This window comes from Danio aesculapii, chromosome 19 (assembly GCF_903798145.1).
Source record: "Danio aesculapii chromosome 19, fDanAes4.1, whole genome shotgun sequence".
Lineage (NCBI taxonomy): Eukaryota > Metazoa > Chordata > Actinopteri > Cypriniformes > Danionidae > Danio > Danio aesculapii.
This window is the reverse complement of record NC_079453.1, coordinates 28161086-28181738: the sequence shown is the minus strand read 5'-3', so window position 1 is coordinate 28181738 and position 20653 is coordinate 28161086. Positions and strand designations below refer to the sequence as shown.

Here is a 20653-nt window from a genome sequence, read left to right as displayed (position 1 = left end):
TTAGTCCTGTTTTGAATCTGCTGCTATGCTGAGTCATATGTGTTTGTAGTTCCGTTTTCTTTTAAGAGCACACAATCTCATTTGAATTTATAGCAACAGTCACCAAAACAGCACAATTTGGAACAAAAAAGCCTACAAGGGACCATTTCAAAGAGTTATAAAACATTATTTTGTAAGGTATTTTCGGCTAAAACTTCACATACACATTCTAGGGACATCATAGACTTATTTTGCATCTAAAGGGGCATAACTGATCTCCTTGAAGTTAAATATGTTTACTTAGAGTTTACTTAAATCTATGCACATTCTCTCAATAGTTAGTTTCTTATAAATCACACCATGTGTGTGGGAAATACAGGTTTATAAATGAGACCCTTGATCTCATCAGAATAACAGTACTCATTCAAACGCATAAGTGCCAATTCAATCAGCCATTACTTTGAGATCGTGCCTGTTGGTCAGAAAGTGCATTTAAATATGCTAATGTCACAGATACTTGGGCTGCCACCAGTCTTTCTTAGTATGTCATCATCTTTACCTCAAAATTTAAAACTTGGATAATCTTTTCATTCATTCATTCATTTTCCTTTGGCTTAGTCCCTTTTTCAGAGGTCGCCACAGCCTAATAAACCGCCATGTAATCTTTTCAGTTATATACTATTATATTAAAACCTAGCTTGTAAGTGAAACTGGATTTTATTGAATTCAATTAAATTCAAGTTTATTTGTGTAGCGCTTTTTACAATAATTATTGTTTCAAAGCAGCTTTACAAAAGGTGCACAATATTGCATTACAATCAAATTAAGTTAAAGTTGCAATCAAATATGAGTTATTATTTACAGACTTAGCTAACCTGTGATTTTATAGCTATTTTATTTTACATGCAAAATTGAAATACAGTGTGATCGTATCATGGAATGCTGTTGTAAAGTCCCTGGAATTGTGAAATTAGATCCACTATGTCAGCCTTATTTGGTGCAACCCCACCTCCAGCTTCTTCCATTCACTGCATCATGGGATCATTTGACATCTCCTCTCACGACTCATCATTAAAACTCTTACACATATGATACTCATCTGACTAATATCAAAATCTTGGAGTTTGTAGAAAAATCACACACTATAGAGGATTATTAATCAACAAATTAAGCCAAGTGACTTTTGTTGTAATGAAACAATAGTCAACAATAGTAATGAAACAATAGGTTTTGATATTTTAACAGGTATACATACTGTTCATAATAAAAACAAAATGATGTTCAAATTAAATTATTTGATATGATATGTTAATATTGTTCCAATTTTTAATCCAGTGTCTTCTCAACGTGGGGGTCGGGACCCCCCACGGGTTGCGAGACAATGACAGGGGGTCGCTTAGTGATCTCCAAAAATCTAATTCATTTTATTAAACTAATCGAATTTCCATATTTTATCAATAACCTACAGAAGAAAGAAATCTAGATAATAGTTGACAAAAGCCATCAGCCTTTTGATTTTATTTTTTTATTTATTTATTTTTTGCGATTCCTGGGGTGATTACCTTATAATAGACACACAGCAATAGCATCAGATGCAGCACTTTGACTTCATGGCACCAGGTTGAACTCTGACACCTTTAAAGCGCTCATGTTTAAACAATGAATAAACTTGGGCCTTTTGTGTGTGCAAGGTTTATACATTTATAACCACCTCAGATGAAATTGGGGTCACGAGTCACTGGCATTGTTATTTTGGGGGTCGCGGGCTGAAAGGTTGGGGAACTCCTGTTTTAATCTGTACATTTTTTTCAATTATTTTTTAGGAGATTTCAAAAATAATTAATTATTGGCAAAATTCAACTGATCAACAATCATTCACTCAAAATAGTAATATTGTTGAATATATTGGCGTGAAAAACAGCTGAAACATGCGTGTCTTGCCAGTATGCTTCAAATTTTTCAAATCTTGTTACAATTTAGAATACATTTTTAGCATTGTTAAAATGTGACATGTTCATGTGTGTAATGTATTCCTTCAGATTTGACTGTTTAAGGAAACATTTTTATTATTATTATTATTCATTCATTCATTTTCTTTTCGGCTTAGTCCCTTTATTCATCAGGGGTTGCCACAGCGGAATGAACCTCCAACTTATCCACCATATGTTTTATGAAGCGGATGCCCTTCCAGCCACAACCCATGGGAAACACCCATACACACTCAATCACACACATACACCACGGTCAATTTAACTTACCCACCTACGGCACATGTCTTTGGACTTGTGGGGGACACCGGAGCACCCGGAGGAAACCCACGCCAACACGGGGAGAACATGCAAATTCCACACAGAAACTGACACAGCCAAAGCTCGAACCAGCAACCTTCTTGCTGTGAGGCGATCGTGCTACCCACTGCTTTACCATGTCGCCCTATTATTATTATTATTATTATTATTATTATTATTATTATTATTATTATTATTATTATTATTATTATTATTAGTGTTGAAAACAGTGCTGCCCAATGTGTTTGTGGATTCTTTAATGAATAGAACATTAAGTGAAAAAAGGTGCATAATATGTCTCCTTTAAGTTAAATATGTTTACTTAAAGCTGCATACAATCCCCCTAGTAATAATGATAGCATTTATTTAAAATTGTCATCTTTGCTAACATTATAAATGTATTTATTGTTACTTTTGGAATTTAAAGTCATCCTTGTTGAATAAAAGCATTCATTTGCATACATACAAACTTACATACATATATACATACACACACACACACACACACACACATATACATACATACATATATACATACACACACACACACACACACACATATATACATACACACATACATACACACACACACACACACACACACACACACACACACACACACATACATACATACGCACGCACGCACGCACGCACACATACATACATACATACATACATACATACATACATACTCACACACATAAACTAACAGACAGTTGTAAATAAAGATTACTGAAAAATCGTTTTCCCATTAATTACTGAACAAAAGTTTTTGTTTATGATTATTATACAAGTGCTATATCATATATAAGAGGTAAAAGTGAGTGTATTGAATAATTTTCACACTTATGTAGTTCGGGGGAACATTCTGTGTGTAGGGGTGACAGGTGAAACTGGTTTCCTCTTTCTCACCCTCCCCTTGTTGTTCTGTAGGCTTTACTCTTCTTCTGACTCATCTTGGGTTGGAGTTGTGGGTGGGGGACTGTGAAATTCTAAATAATTCTTCAAAACTTAGAGGTCAGAGAATTTTTAACTAAAAATAATTTTCATTTTGATAAGGTGTGGAAAACACACAACACAACATACCTGCTGAAATTCTGCTAAACAGAAATGTGTTGCTGACACTGTCATAATCCTGTGCTGACCACGGTTTCCAAGCTCTGCAAGATATTTCACATTATTGCTATGGGTTAACACTTGCATTGTTTATACATTGTGCTACGCTGTGTGCACATAGAAAAAATACTTTGGTAAATAATAATGATAGAATAATAGCAGAAAGCCAATATTACTAAATTAAAGTCTATGAATATAAAACCATTGACATGACAAGATAAGGGCAATGCAGTGGCGCAGTAGGTAGTGCTGTCACCTCACAGCAAGAAGGTCGCTGGTTCGAGCCTCGGCTGAGTTTGCATGTTCTCCCTGCATTTGTGTGGGTTTCCTCCGGGTGCTCCGGTATCCCCCACAGTACAAAGACATGCAGTACAGGTGAATTGGAAAGGCTAAATTGTGTGTGAGTGAGTGTATATGGATGTTTCCCAGAGATGGGTTGCGGCTGGAAGGGCATCTGCTGTGTAAACCATGTGCTGGATAAGTTGGTGGCGACCCCGGATTAATAAAGGGACTAAGCCAAAAATAAAATGAATGAATGAATGACAAGATAATTTGTTAACAAATTTGAGTTTTAATTCCTTAATAATTAGTACATATCTTGTCATATTTTTCTTTGCTGTAATTGACTTGTAATTGTCATAGTTATTATCTTTTACCTCATAATGTTTCCTCTGTGTGTTTAAATAATGAGGTATGTGCACACAGACATATAATTTCAGCCAGACAGCCTCAGCACTTCCGGTGAATTGTCTTTCCATTATAAAACAGCCACGGTTAAGATCTGATTTCTTTAAAAATCAGTGATTTTCACTGCCTGATATATATACGATATAAAGTGGGTCTCAGACCAGACAAGAAGCACTCCGTTAAATTCTATTTTCCCCTCCCATGTCTTTAAAATATGACAGTTTATTTTACCCCAGTATTTTCAATGGAATTTCTGCGCTCACCTGCTGATCCTGATGGCACTAGAGGTTACAAGGTCTTTCATCTCATTTGACAATTGAACAAGTAAATGGATGCTTAAGTCTATTTACCTGAATGTATTGTAACGACATTACAACATCAATGCTGTAAAAGGAACATAGGAAATTGAAAATGGTCACGTAAGGCTCTCACCGGAAGTTTATCATTGGCTGAAAAACAGCTGTGCATATACCCCATTATGATGCTTTATCTTTTTTCCATGGCATGTAAAATTTTCATTTTTGTTTCTCAATTTAGCACTTTATGTCATCTCATAAAAATATTTACCAAGACATGTTCATTTCTTCTACTTGGTATTTTAAAATATATTCAGATGATGAAAAAAATACTGAATTTTTTCTTTTTTCACTGAACAATCCCTTTAAAAGCATTGCTATTAGAGTAAATAAACATCTTTCGTAGACCTAACAATATATAAAATGAGACAAATAAATTTATCTATTTATTTTTTTTATTATTATGCAAGAAAGAACATTTACAAAGATACAATATGAACAAAGAGGAAAAAGAGGTTACATAAATAAAATTCCCGCAAATAAATAAAGTTGAAATGATTTACTTCAAGAAAGAGTTTTACATGCAATATAATTATTAGAGTCTTTTAGGCAGTTCACATATAAATCAAAATCCTTTCTGAGAATAAAAAGTAAGGGTGTTTCTTAGAAAATATACATTTATGGAGGTAAAATTTTGCCAGAAAAAGCAATACATTAGTAATAAATTTACAATGAGAAGGATCTAAGTTCAGAGAGTAACCATAGAAAACATTTTGGGGGAAATACAAAAGTTTAGAAATAAAATTTCTTTAATGAAATTGGAAAAGTCAACCCAAGACACTTTACAGTAGGTACACTCCCAAAATAAATGCTTAGTGTTTCGTCATATTGAGTACAAAATGAGCATTTAAGGGAAACATTGTCCTTAAATTTAGCTATTTTGGTATTTATTGGGTAGCTATTATGAGTGACTTTGATTAAGACTTCAACAGCTTCATTAGATAAAATATATTTTGTTGCAAAAAATCCAAAACTTTTCTCAACCAAATATATTATTCCAAAAACCTATGCAAGCAGGTAAAGAGATCTGAGAACTAATACAAACTAAGCAAATATCTTTGTTTGACATAGAACTGAGAAGAGTTTGGCCAACAAAAAGGCTTGTGTTGTTAAAAACAAAGACTCTAAAGAACCTTTAGGGCCAGATTTGACTAAAGGTATAACACAGTTCGGGATTGCATCAAAAACAATGCCATACTCTTTGAGGGGAAGTGGAAAAGAAAACTGATGCATAAATTCTTCATATGAGAAAGGGACACTGGTCATCTAAGAGCTGACTAACTAAAAGTATATTTTTATAAAAATAAAAAAAAGTTATTTTATATCTGATATTTTTATTGTTCCAAATAAAATAGGTAAGAGAAGAAAAACATATATGTAAGGGGCCAATTTATTTAAGCTTGTTTACGAAACAAATTAGGTATTTTTTTATTAACAACAAATACAGAATTATACAGTAAAATTCGAAAATATATGTCAGAGTGTACATAAAAACATTTGTAATTAAAAATTTTTTATTACAAGTCTTCTTTGCTTTTTTATTAACAATGTTTTCCAAAACAAATGTTTTCCAAAATTAACAAAATTTGGCTTTGATCCAGTCCCTTTTTAATGTATGAAATAATAATATAAAGTTGTACTAGAAAGGTCATTTTTTTTGCATGTATTGACATGATAAATGCAAATATCAAAATTTTGTAATTTGAATACAATATTTGTTTTCCTTCTAAGAAAATTTTCCTCATCCACCCAGAAAATCCTTGTGTATATACAAAACATATGGGCACTAGGTTCCCTTTCCATGTAACAAATATCACAGGAATAATCAATGTCTAAATTAAATCTCTCTAAAACCTCTTTAGCTGGATATATACAATGTAAAATTTTAAATGTAGCTTCTTTTACTTTGTTATTTATACAATATATTTGTATAAGCAAATGTAGCACCAACCTTTTTTCCAATTTATATTTATGAAAACATTGGTCCATTTTAAATTATTAACTGTATCACCTGTTATAATATTTCTAATATAGTTATTAGTATAACTTTGTTTAATAATTTCAATATCTCCTAAAAAAAGTTTTCTTTAACATATATTTTTCTAAAGATTTATTGTCATACTCTCGTATAAAATGAAGAAGCTGTTGGCATCAAATACAATAGCATACTCCTTTGGAGTAACTGAAAAAACAAATTTATCTAAAATTAATCTTACACTGTAAGATAATAAATTACTATTTAAATTTAGAAATTGTCTGACTAATACAATATCAGTTTCATACAAATTTTGGAAGAAGAGAGATTTTTTATATACTGAATACATCTATTATTTCAAATAATAAACTTGTTTGGGAACAGTTTTTTTTTATTGCATAACAAAAACAATAGCATACAAAAAATGAGGCATACAATGCTTACATTTTTCCACATCAAAGAAAAAAATCAATAGAGAATACAAAAAACAAAAAAAATAACATTAAAATTACAGGGGATATATAAATTACAAAAAATCACATGAGAAAAGGATTCCACAATTGCACACATCCTTATAGCTTTTTTTATTCATTGTGTCTTTTAGGGTTTCGATATAATGCTTAGGATCAAATTTAAGCAAATAAATATTAGGCTTATCATTGGACATTTTAGTTTGTGTGCATGGTACTTCTTATATATTATCATAAAATTAACAAACACATTTTGCTCCAAAGTTTTATTATTATTTTTGTATATCAAAACAATATCTTAACAAGAAAACAGAATTTTAATTTAGTAATTTTAAATTTAAGATATTCAACATCAAACCAAAACATTTGGGTATATGTACATTCAAAAAAACAGGTGTTTTATCGATTCCTCCTCTAATTCACAAAAAGTGCACAGATTCCATGTCTCTAAAAAAATTTTTAACAACTTGTTTCACTGGATAAATTAAATCTATTAGTTTATACGTCACTTCTTTAACTTTATTGGTGAGACAGTATTTACTAGGTACGTTCCAAACTTTTTCCACTCAGTCTGCTCAAATAAGGAATTCCAAAAAGATTTGCATTTAGGGAACAATGTAGTTCTGCATAACTTTTTATGTAACAGTTATTAAATTGATACTTGATACTCACCATTGATACTTAACTGATTAGTATGTAAAAGATTGGATTCAGAGGATAAATCACCAGATAAGAGCTGATACTCAAAGCAGTACGGTTTAGCAGTTACGGGGATCTTGTAATAGTTGAGAAATTCACAATAATTAAAAAGTTGCACATTTTTTGAATAACAGTAATATAATATAATGTAGTCTCAGCAATATAATATCATTATTGTACCAGCTTCTATAAAATAAGGATTTATTTTTTAAGGTTATACATTTGTTGTTCCATATTACTGATTTTGTGGAGAAAAATTATGCTTACAAATAAGCATCCATAGTAAGCATACCTGATTATGAAAAGAGGAACGTTTAATCGGAACCTTGTTTATATCAAAATTACATCTTGGAAAAAAGTTTAACCCCCCACCTGGTCAAAAACTAATTCAGGGATGATGCTTCAAATTTGGCCATTAGAATTCAGGTAATTCTTCATCTATTTGTTTTTAAATACACAATTAGCAGTGCTAAAGTCAAGAACATTGAGACCTCCATCTTCAACTGGATCTGTTCCTCCGGTTCCTCCAAATAAGTTTACGGCCCACGTGAGTAACCTGCACAATGACGCGTCAACCGGAAGCAACACCTTCTTTTTGCCACGCCCATAGATACGTCACGTCGGATTGACCAAACCCGGAAGTGAAGATGGCGAACGCCTTCGAGAGGTTCAACCTGTAAGTTGAAACTTTTATTCAAACGCAACGACATAAATTAACGCACACATAGCTCCGTTTCGCTTTAACGAAGGGCAGCCCGATGAATGGCGGCGTCTGTCTGCGCTGTCACCCACTGTAGTTGTCTGTACAGGGCATTTGTGTGTTACTGCATTGGTTTAAGCCGTCCAGAGACTCTTCAGCTTGGCTGTGTATCAAAACCCAGTGATCTGCCCGTCTAGACGAATGCAAAACCCTCGAACAAGAGACTTTATACTTTAGCTTGACAGTATAAGCAAGGTTTTAGACAGATCACTGATTTACAATAAGAGTCTGCTCTGTGTTTACTCAGTGTATGTAGGCATGAGTGTTGACTGATTGTGTTAGGATGCTGAGGTCAGCTGAAGAACTGTGAGCTGTTTTCATTCTGCAGTTTTATACTATTAAGCCTCGGTGCAAACCTGCTTAAACTTTAATATATTAACAATTATTGTATCTGTTTTCATGGTACTACCACTTGTTTTTAAAGACATCTATTTAATTTAGTACTTATTAGTTGGCCACTTGTTTAGTCTCTATTGCTTAATCTTTCAGTGATTTGCAACTTTTAAGTGTTTTAATTATTTGCAAATAATGCACATGAATATCAAATACAGAACATTAACGCATCATTAAAAGTAATCAATAATAGGCATGGGCCGGTATAATATTCTGACGGTATCATAACCTTGGATAAAAATATCATGGTATTGTAATTACTGCTCAAAAATATGTTGTTTTTAAATGGCTGGGTAAAAAACAAAAACGTTTCCCCCATTGAACATGGTATGTTTTATTTTAAGAAACATTTAAAATATTTTGGAGCAGTTGCTTTTGATGTGAAGGGTCCTTTTCAGCTGGAGATACTGTTGCCCTAAAAAACTAAATTAAATAGTTGCAAAAAAAACCTTAAATATACCCTAGGAACGGTATAACAGAAAGACTTTTCCAAACCGCAGTAAACCTTGAAAATGGTTATCATCCCATGCCTAATCAATAATGTCATGTAAATGTCTATGCATATTAACTAATAAATGTAAATTAGTAAATAAACCAATAAAAAATGCATAGTCAATAAATAAGTTAATTAATTAGGGTTGTTTTCAATAGCCATTATTATTTTGTCTCTTTACATGTTTGCTAACATTGTGGGTCCCAAAAATGCAATAATTTTCTTCATTTGTTAAAAGGAAATGTCAGTCCTTCTATGTAGACTGAAAAATTCATTGATAGGAAGTCTTCTAGATTTCCCAGAATCACAATTTTTTTCACCTGATATGATAAAGCTCTATATCACTGTGATTCAGCTTTATTAATGTGTTTTTAGAGATACCATATAAACATGGGCCAAAGTCATACAGGGTGTGCAATATTTTTACCAAATTATCATCTACCTCTCTCCAAAAATATTGGACCTCTGGGCATTGCCATAATACATGAAATAAGTCACCCTCTTCTTCCTGGCATCTCCAAGATTCTAAACAATTGCTTAGCAGTTCACGTTGAAGATGATTGCATGGACAGACCAGAGGAACTAGTGTGGATTAAAAGTGATTAGCTACAGCAGCCACCAAAACTTCCAGATTGAAATGAATCATATGAAATTGAAATTTTAAATTTTTATGATTGAAATTCAGTAACTCAATATAATGTCATAATGAACATGTACAGTATCGATATCCTGGGCACTTCTAAATACAGTGATTAATTATTTGTTGTGTAAACTTTTAGAGTGTCTTTTCCTAGAGTGTGTTCATATAGGCCTTTTTTTTTTTTTCAAATATTAACATTTTTATATGTTAATAATCTGGCCTACGTTGAAATTCTGTGTCTGTTTATATGTAGTTTGTTCCTTAACTCTGTACAGCAAGGTTTAATTTAACAACATCAATTGATTTAACCAAAAGCAATGTAATGTAGTGTTGGGCTGATAAACAATATTATATCGAATTGCTGTAAAATTTATGTCAATAACAGTGATAAGTTCTGGATTTTTTTTTTACTCTATATTGATCTAAGAGGCAATCGCACAGCAGAAATGTGCAACTATGAGAATCTAAAAGTGTGTTGAAATTAGACATGTACCAAAATTTTCAGCCATCAAAAATTTATCGTCCGAAAATATGTTATGCCATTTAATGGACCCTCTCATTTTTGTGGCTTCAGTCATTTTTAGGACACTCTTTTAAACCTGGAAGCATTAACAACTTATATCAAAATATATATTATATTATATATTATTGTCAGTATGGATAGGAATTATCTCTAATAAGCTCTAACGTAATGACATCTACAAAGGCATTTATTAATCTATTGGATGTTAATTAAATATACGATGTCTAATACCTTTTTTTTTTTTAATCTGTAATTGTTTTATCAAACGGAGTTGATAACTAATGAAATTCACTCTTATTTTTTTATATTCAATTAAACATAACTATAATGAGGCTATTTCAAACTGTTGATTTCAAATCATTAACTTATGCTTACTAAGTGCCAGACACAATCTGTGGACTTTTTTTCTATTTCTGCAGAGTTTTGTACAATCTGAATAATTTTGGGAGTATATTAACTAAAATCTTAAATATGAAACAGAAAATAACAATTGTAAACTTTTATTTAAGGTTTACATTGCAAATCCAATTAGGTCCACTTTATTTACACAAAGAAAGTCTCTCATATAACATACAGTTTTATGCAAAGGTTTGGGCACCCCTGATAATTATCTTAATCGCAAGTCACAGTCTGCAGGCCTTTCAAAGCAGCAATTTGTTTGGATGTATTTTATATCCTTTGGAAAAAGCAACATTTCAGTTCTGACATAACATTAATTTAATCAACAGATGCAATGCAATTTAAATAATAACAAAAACAGACAGGTGCAAAATTTGGGCACCCCAACCGAATAATGATACCTTTTGCTGAAATAACCACCTGTAGACGCTTTTTATAGCCAAGGATAAGTCTCTGAGTTCTTGATGAAGGCATTTTGGATCATTCTAACTTGTAAAATGTCTTCAGTTCAGTCAGTTTTTTTGATGATGTTCAAGTCTGGGCACTGGAATTGCTATTCTAGAACATTGTGTCCTGTCTGAGCATGAATTGCTTGGTAGATCTGGAACTGTGCTTTGGGTCATTGTCCTGCTGAAACATCCAACTCTGTCGTAATTTCCGTCTTTTGACTGATTCATTGTTCTTAAGAATCTGAGCATTGAACGTTGTTCTTAAGAATCAGCTGATACTGCGTGGAATCCATGCGACCTTCAACTCTGACAAGGTTTCCATTACCTGTGCTTTCCACTAGGGGGTTGAACCTACACTGGTCTCACGGTTCGGTTATGATTATCATGACATTGATTCGTTTCAGTTCGATATCTCTGTGCATCTCAATGATGGCGATGCTTTCCATAAACAATTTGATATTTTACTTTAAATTCTTGTATTAAAAGGTGTCATTTATAAATATATTTATATTTATATATTATTTGTAATACAATTTTACCCTTTCATACAGTCAGTCAGATATATGTATTGTACATGCACAGTAAGCTTTAAAAAAATTATCCCGCTTGCTTTTTGAGCATTGTTGTGTAAAGTCTTAAATGCCTATAATTGGTCACGCGTGCAACAGAAAAGGCTGCGATTGGCTCTAACGGTTAGTGCGGCTCTGGTGCTATTCAGCGAACAGTGACATGGACACTGATGTTAAACCACCATGGCAATCAGTTGATCCGTTATAGATGGCAACGCAGTGGAGAAAACTCGATCTGCAGACACACTCATGTCTGGATCCACAAGTAATGTTATAATTATAACAGCCAAGAGAGGAGATAAAACGTTACCTCACGAACATGCCAGCAGGTCAAAGGGGCCACAGAGAGCAAGTGAGAGAGTTTACAGCTTTCATTTTTTTCCTAGCTGGGTTCTGATGTACTTTACTGTCAGTGAAAGACAAACAAACTCACAAGCAGAGAATTGTGCACAGTTATTTCCTTTTTAAGTAGTTGGAGTGTTTTAATTACTCCCGGTCTCCTCCCTCACCATAGCAAGCTACTGCCATATAATGCATATGTGACCAAATGACTCAATCTTAGTTTCATCTGTCCACGCTCCACAGTATATTTTTCCAAAATGATTCAGGCTTGTCCAGATGAGTCTTTGCATACCTGGCAGAACGCTGAAAAGACCTTCCATTGAGCTGTTCTTTGTCAAGAGTGAACTGTGGAACGATGTACAATGACATTATCAGCATCAAGTCATTGCTGGAGCTTAGAGGTCTGTGGTTTGTCTGTGACCATTCTAACCGTTCTTCAACTTTGCCTTTCAAATATTTTTCTTGGCCTACCACATCTTTCCTTCACAAGAGCTGCTCCTGTGGCCTTCCATTTTCCTATACTATATTTCTGTCTGTGGAGATAGAGCCTTTAAACCTTTGAGATAGCTTTTTGTATCCTTCTCCGAATTCATGTTGGTTAGTTTTTAGGTCATTAGGCAGTTCTTTTGAGCTTCACGTGTTGCTACTTCCTAATTCCCAATAAGGAGAAGCACAACTAGTAATCAACTAGTAATCTTAAATATCCTTTTTCATGATTGGTTGCACCCGTGTTAGGATTGTTAAGGTTCACTGAGTCAAGCTGCAGTCACACTAGAGTTTGAGCATGCAAAATTCTGTTATACGGCACTGCAAAAGGGGGCGGGATTAAACAATATAATTAGACATTTAAATAAGCAAGCGATTGGTCCATATTTTACATTTCTGTCCAGCGAGGTCATGTTTTGATCCTCGATTGGTCTCACGCAGTCAAGTGATGCGATTTCGCTGGTCAGAGTTCACCAATCTTTAACTTTGCAACACAGTGAACTGCGAAACTTGACGCACGAACTTGCGTTTCTGGACTGACGCATTCATGTGCGTATGATTCATCCTGCCAAGATTCATCCCGCCATGGCTACATTACAGCTTCTCATTCAAAACATTCTATTTTTTTAATAGCGGGTGATAATCGCACCAAAATGTATTAAAAGGTAAGTTAATTATAACAGCGCAAACTTTTCTGTAACCATAGTAGTGCTGTGCGTCTTTTGTTTAACCCTTTAAGGTTTCGTGCTGACTGGCTGACTAGTCAGCTGACAGGTGCGTGAGGCCAGCAAACACAACGTATAGCCGTTTTACTTTACTTCAGGAAGCAGTAATATCTGAGACATTCATAAATATTCCTAGCAAATCTAATAAATGCTGGAGACATACTCGCTACATAAACGCACTAAATCGCACTTCAGCAGCGTTTATTTGAGAGCGCACAAGAAGATCTGCACGCTCTTAAAGCGGCTTATATTTGAGGGGGCGTGCAAGAAGTTTTGTGCATGAGCAGAAAAAATCGGCGCCCAAGCTAAGAGATCCACATGCTCATAGGCTATTACATAGATGCGATCTTGACTTCTAATACTGCGCTCACGACATTTGTCATTGAAATAACGCCACAGGTAGTTAGTAGATCTGTGTAAAAAAGGCCTGCTGCCACAGCTGGAAAAAATCCTAGAGGAAACACTGAACTCTATGGGGAGAAAAGTGCAGTGTGACCCCAGCTTCTCTTAAAGAAATTTTTCGTTGTAATCAATAAGCATTAACTGACTACAAGTTTTGAAAACCACAAACTTTTTCACAACTTATTTTCCAGTTTCAGTTTAATTTCACACATCTCATGACTGCTATATTACGTATTTCTGTGTGAAAAACATGACATTATCTATCTTTCTCTAGAAACCTAGAAAGACATACCACCGCAACCTTCTATTACAAAGGAAGACCACATTACTTTGCAGCCACAGAGGGGGCCCAAACTTTTGCATAAAACTAGCCAGACAGATTTTGTGTGGGCCTACAGACTTGAAAACTTTTACTAACTCTGAACATATATATATATATATATATATATATATATATATATATATATATATATATATGTAAATGTATATGTATATGTATGTATGTATGTATATTCAATAAAGCAGTGATCCTCAACCACTTGGCGATCAATTGGCACTGGGCCGCACATGATATCATTAATTGTTTCCATTTTATTATCTGAGTCTGAACGATCTTTTATTTTGAAAAGTCTTTGATTTTGAAAAATGACCGTATTCTCTGTTACATCTTGGTCACTTGAGCGTCCACATTTAACAAGCAGCAAAATGAGTAAGAAACAGACGTCTTTGGAAAGTTTCTTTGCTAAGGGGAAAAGCTCAGTGAAGGACCTGCGAACTGCCTAGGAATGGATCCGCAACCCATTTGTCAATGAATAAGGTGAATTCACCATGGTTGTGCAAGATGATCAACTGCTGGAGATCGCAAACGACGGCGGCCTTTTAGGGGCCGTTCGCATATTGCATCTTTTCTAGAGTTTGCGCAAGTTCGTTGTTTCCAACTTGCCGGTGTCGTGCCAATATACACACCCCTGCCGTAAAACGCACCCCCTTTAAAATGTGTTTATATTACCTTAAATTGATTTTAAAAAATTAATAATAGAGTTATAAAAACTAATGAAGTGAATGAATGGAACCCTTACAAAAGATGTATATTTAATTAAATAAATAGATTTGATTTAAATTAAACATTGATTAGATTAATTAAAGTGAATTGATGTGTGGTTTAGTTGAAAACTACAACAATTTTATGTTTTTCGTTTGTTTAAAACCCACCAAAATGCCTAATTTTAGAAACAGGCTCATTAAATCAGTCTATACTTCAGTCAATATTTTTATTTTTCATTTATTTGCAAACCTAGTTTTAAAATGCATTTCACTTCTTGTTCTTGCTTGATTCATCAAAACAATAATCATATTAGCCTATGTTTTAATCAATTATGGCCTTTAGGTTTTTTTATTTTATTTTATGTGGACTGAGAATGGTAATGAAAGTCTATGAAGGGGGTGCATTTTAAGGCAAGGGTACATTTCTCATCACAACACCGGCGCTCGCGCCTTCTAGACCAGTTGCACCCAGTAGAATGAATCCCACGAGTCACGTGACAATAACTGACCAATCAGCTTCAGTTTGTATGGAATATAGACATTTCGGTAAGATTATTTCAGACAAACACAGAACACCCAAAAACTGCAGTGCTTTGTAATTTTTTTCATAAATAAAACTTGTATCAGAGTGACAGCAATGTTTTGTCAGCTGTTTCTCTGAGAAAATTGGTTAATGGTTGCCAAGCAACCCTATCTCCCCCCCCCCCCTCCCCCGGTCCGCAGTAAAATTGTCAAGCTTTGACCGATCATGATACAAGCTGCAGCAGTTAATCGCAACAAGAATATTTGATAGCGGCAGAAGCCTTTTTCAAATTAAAGGTAATCCAATACCTAATAAATATATATAGTTTTTATTTATTACAAACTAGTATTTATTTATTTATTAGATAATGGTTAGTTCCCAAATAATGATAAACTAATTATTTAGACACTAGTATTTATCTATTAAATACTATTACTTATTGTTTAGCCACTAATAGTTATTCAGTAGATACTGGTACATTTTCCAAAAGTCACCAGTAAGATTTTTAAATTAATAGTCATTACTGTTCAGTCATAACTAAAGCACTCATTACTAAGCAGTTGTGACTAGTAAGATAAGAATTGTTTCCTGTAATTACCATATACTCATGTCTAATAAATACATAGCATCTAATAAATAACTACAATTACCTATTAAATACATATATTTAACAGGTAATTGTAGTTATTTATTAGATGCATTAATCTTATTAGATTTATTAGATTAAATACATATATAAATACATGTAAAACCCAACAGTCAACTTTATCAAATGAAATGAGTGTAGTTAACTCAAAATTTACTTAAAGTTAATTCTACTTATTTGAAAAGAGTTTTGAACTCAGTGTTGAAGATGAGTTAATTAAATACCTCATTACTTCAACTTAAATGGAGTAAGTTCACAGTACTCATATAGATTAGTTTTTTAACTCAAATGGTTTGTAGCAATCGGTTTCCACAAACGGTTTGAGTTTCCTTAACTTATTGGGTTTTACAGTACTCAGATTGCTTTATTTACTCAAATGGATTAAGTTCACAGTACTCATTAGGGTTAGTTTTTGAACTTAAATGGTTTGTTGAAATCGATTTCCTCAAACGGTTTGAGTTACCTTAACTTTTTGGGTTTTACAGTGTATTAGTACTGAATCATTAAGTACTAGTGTCTAATAAAGAAGCTTTATCTGTTTAATAGATTCTGTTAATTAATAATAGGTAGCATTATCTTAATCTTGTACCAAATTATTAACTAGTATAGCAAGTGAATACTAACTAGCAACTACTGAAATAAGACCTAGTACATAAAGAATATAATATTGTTTAAATATTTACTATTACCGTAACATTAATAACTAGTGTCTAATAAGTACTTTTATTTGATGGAAAATATATGAACATTATGAAAATAAATATTAGTACATGTTACATTGAATATAAATGGCTTGACATATTAAAACATTACTTTGTCATAAATCTTTTATAAAAATATAGTCTTGCTGCTATATTTTTTGAAGGGTATATCATATACTACTCTTTCTGTATATCCTGTATCAGTATATCCAGATATATTCATAAGGCAAGGGTGTGGAAATCTGGTAATTTGACATATTTTGTGTTCAAGTTTGTTAAAATGGTGCTGTTTGTTATTGTTGAAACTGCAGCACTGAAAGGGAGGTGAACCTGAGTGGAATGTCACCAGCCAACACCTTACATCAACACAGACACTGATATGAGTTATACTGCTGTGTTCTGACTCACTGACAGAATTATGGGAAGATAACCAAATTGTGCGTGCAGTCTGACATTATTGTAAACTTTCTTGACGGTTAAATACATTTTCATTAGATACTGTGACTGATATAAAAATAATGACATTTTTTTCTGTGTACACAGGTTTTTATTAAAACCTAAATTAAAGTTTTAACTAAAATTATTATTATTTTAACTTCAAAGACTTTTCTTAATAGTCATTTGGCGAATGTTATTAACTTAATATTAAACACTCAAAAGAATTAAATGTTTTATATAAAGAGATCGTCAAAAATGATTTGCTGCTTAAACACAGGCAAATATATATATATATATATATATATATATATATATATATATATATATATATATATATATATATATATATAGATTAATATATATATATATATATATATATATATATATATATATATATATATATATATATATATATATATAGATATAGATAAATATATATAGATATAGTTATAGATATAGTTTGGCTGTTAATGCACGGCTGTGGATTCATCAAACAGCAAATTAAAAATTTTGATTAAACACAATCCCTTTAAAAGGCCCATATATTACATTGATTCAATAAGTTAAATTGCTCTCTAACATCTACATAGTATGTATGTGGCTTAGGTAAGTTAAAAAAATCTCCAGAAATGGTTTTATATGCCCATTATTACCCCATAAATTACCCCTTGAATCAGAACGTTTCTATTGACCATATTTGGATCGGTCGTGACTATGAACGAGTTCTGCTCTGATACAGCTCTCAGTACTTGCTCTCTGTCTTACACAGACAGCATGATATACTCTGAAATAAACAAAATATATATAATTATATTTCATTTCTTCATACTTTCATAATCACTATATATACAGTTGAAGTCAGAATTATTAGCCCTATTAGATTTTGTTTCTTTTTTTAAATATTTCCCAAATGATGTGTAACAGAGCAAGGACATTTTCACAGTATGTCCGATAATATTTTTTTTCTACCTAGTTAAGCCTTTAAATGCCACTTTAAGCTGTAAAGAAGTGACTTGAAAAATATCTAGTAAAATATTATTTACTGTCATCATGGCAAAGATAAAATAAATCAGTTATTAGTAATGAGTTATTAAAACTATTATGTTTAGAAATGTGTTGAAATAATCTTCTCTCTGTTAAACAGAAATTGGGAAAAAAATAAACAGGGGGCTAATAATTCAGGGGGGCTAATAATACTTACTTCAACTGTATATATTTAAAGAAAAACGGAGTAGATGCCCTCTTAAATTTTTTTAATTAAGTGGTGGAGAGGTTTATTTTATTTTTGGAGTGAGTGAGTTTCTAATATAAACCGACAGAGTAACTGCAAATAAAATATAGGCTAAATTATGATTAAACTTGACAAAATGTACATTAAACACAATACTCAAAAGACCACATGTGTTTGTTACCTCAATTTACAAACATATCCCGCAAATTTTACAATGAATGAACAAAAGACACAATTAAACATAACTTATGCCTGTTTAGGGTGGCTCTGAATACATGTATAATCTGTATATCCCGCATTTTGCATTCTAAGGGGCTCTAAAGCGATGGCAATGGGAGTCGTTGATTAGTAACGCATACACTGTAAAACCCGAAAAGTTAAGGTAACTCAAACCATTTGAGGAAACCGATTGTAACAAACTATTTAAGTTAAAAACTGAATCCCAATGAGTACTGTGAACTTAATCCATTCGAGTAAATGAAGCAATTTGGGCACAGTAAAACCCAATAAATGAAGAGAACTCAAACTAACTGAGTACTGTAAAACCCAAGAAGTTAAGGCAACTCAAACCTTGTGAGAAAACTGATTGCTACAAACCATTTGAGTTAAAAAAAACTAATTATATGAGTACTGTGAACTTACTCCATTTAAGTTGAAGTAATGACATATTTAATTAACTCATCTTCAACATTGAGTTCAAAACACTTTTCAAATGAGTAGAATTAACTTTCAGTCAATTTTGAGTTAACTACACTCATTTCATTTGATAAAGTTGACTGTTGAGTTTTACAGTGTAGAAAACAAACTGGTGCGGCTGGCTTTAACTTTGTTGCATTTTTTAAATAAGTCCAACATAAATGGTAGCTTTATTATAAACTTTGTTAAAGTTAAAAATAAAGAATTTATTAAAAATTAAATTATCATTGTTATAATCTCAAAATGCAGACTGGGGCATGCATATTATTATATGATCATGTGTGCAACATATCAAGCTTGTGTTTTAGCTGTTGATCTCCTGAATATGCGGCTGCTCGTCAGGTTCAAATGATGTAACATGACCTAAAGTACATGCAAAACTTGAGGGTGTGCTAATAAATAGCCCTGTAAACAACACAACAGTCTATATTGTGTTCTGATATTCCTGTTGTCCACCGGAGTTTTACACTCAACGAATGTACATGAGAACGAGGAATCAATGGTGTGTGAGGCTGACGGTATGGCCATGTACTGAACTTCTATTATTCGACTATGTATACCCAGATTTTCATTATAGGGCACATTTAATCTATATATTTATTCACAAAGCAGACCCAGGCATGTTGTTTACAGTAATTTAAATGACGTTTATGTTCACTAAATACCAAAAGTATTTGCATTAGCGTAGTCATTTGCCCTCAGTGTGTGCGTGCATGTTTGCGCACGCTAGGGCTGCACGATATTGGAAAACTCTGACATTTCAATATTTAATTTTCTACGATATATATTGCGATAAGAATATTTTCACAAGAGGACTCTATTTTGAAAGAATTCATAATTTGACATTGTTTGGGATTATTGTTGTGGGAGTGCATCTGCATAAAATAAGGATGTCCCGATCAGGTTTTTTGCCCTCAAGCTCGAGTCATTTGATTTTGAGTATCTACCGATACTGAAACCCGATCCAATACTTCTATAATACATAAAAAAAATAAAATAAAGAAGAGCGAAGATAGCAGATCCAGGATGTTGCTTGTTTTTATTTAATTCACCTTATTTTAACATTCAACAACAGAGCACTTCTGTGAGGTTGCTTGAACAATCAAGTAATAAATAACATAATTTAGTAAATATAAAATGATCTAATATAAAAACAAATAGAACCTCAACTTAAAATACCCTGCAGGCAATCCCACATTTACGTATCTCACAGTTTACTATGGCAATGTTGTTGTCATCAACTTTATAATATCTCCAGACCGCAGACATACTCGCGCTTTCTGCTTTAAGCTGCTTCTGTGTCCTACAGCATTTAACCAATAGCGTCTCAGGAACAAAGTGATGTCATGCCGCACGCCTTGCTGTTTCTGTGTGAAGTCAAGAAAGAGGTCTAACTGTGCCATAAATCTAGATGTGTTAAAAAATTATAAGAATATATTTACTGTATATACATATGAAGAGTTCAGATGCAAAACCCTCTAAATCCATCAGACCTCTTTTCTTATAAATGAGCATTTTCTATCAGGCTCCTGTAAATAGGGTCAGAAGTTTCATTTAATATTTAATCATAAAGCTATTATCTAGTAAATAAAATAACTTTTTTTTCATAAATGTCACTTTAGA

The 20653-nt window shown here is 32.8% G+C and overlaps 1 protein-coding gene across 1 annotated transcript in view; it reads left to right on the top strand.

Annotated features, from left to right (window-relative positions):
- The first annotated feature begins 8180 nt into the window (after positions 1–8180).
- The window catches only part of sacm1la (SAC1 like phosphatidylinositide phosphatase a), a 47364-nt gene continuing 34891 nt past the window's right edge, over positions 8181–20653 (top strand). Inside the window, 1 exon segment of the mRNA XM_056479587.1 lies at positions 8181–8246. Coding sequence (XP_056335562.1) covers positions 8218–8246 — 29 coding nt within the window. The 5' untranslated portion in view covers positions 8181–8217.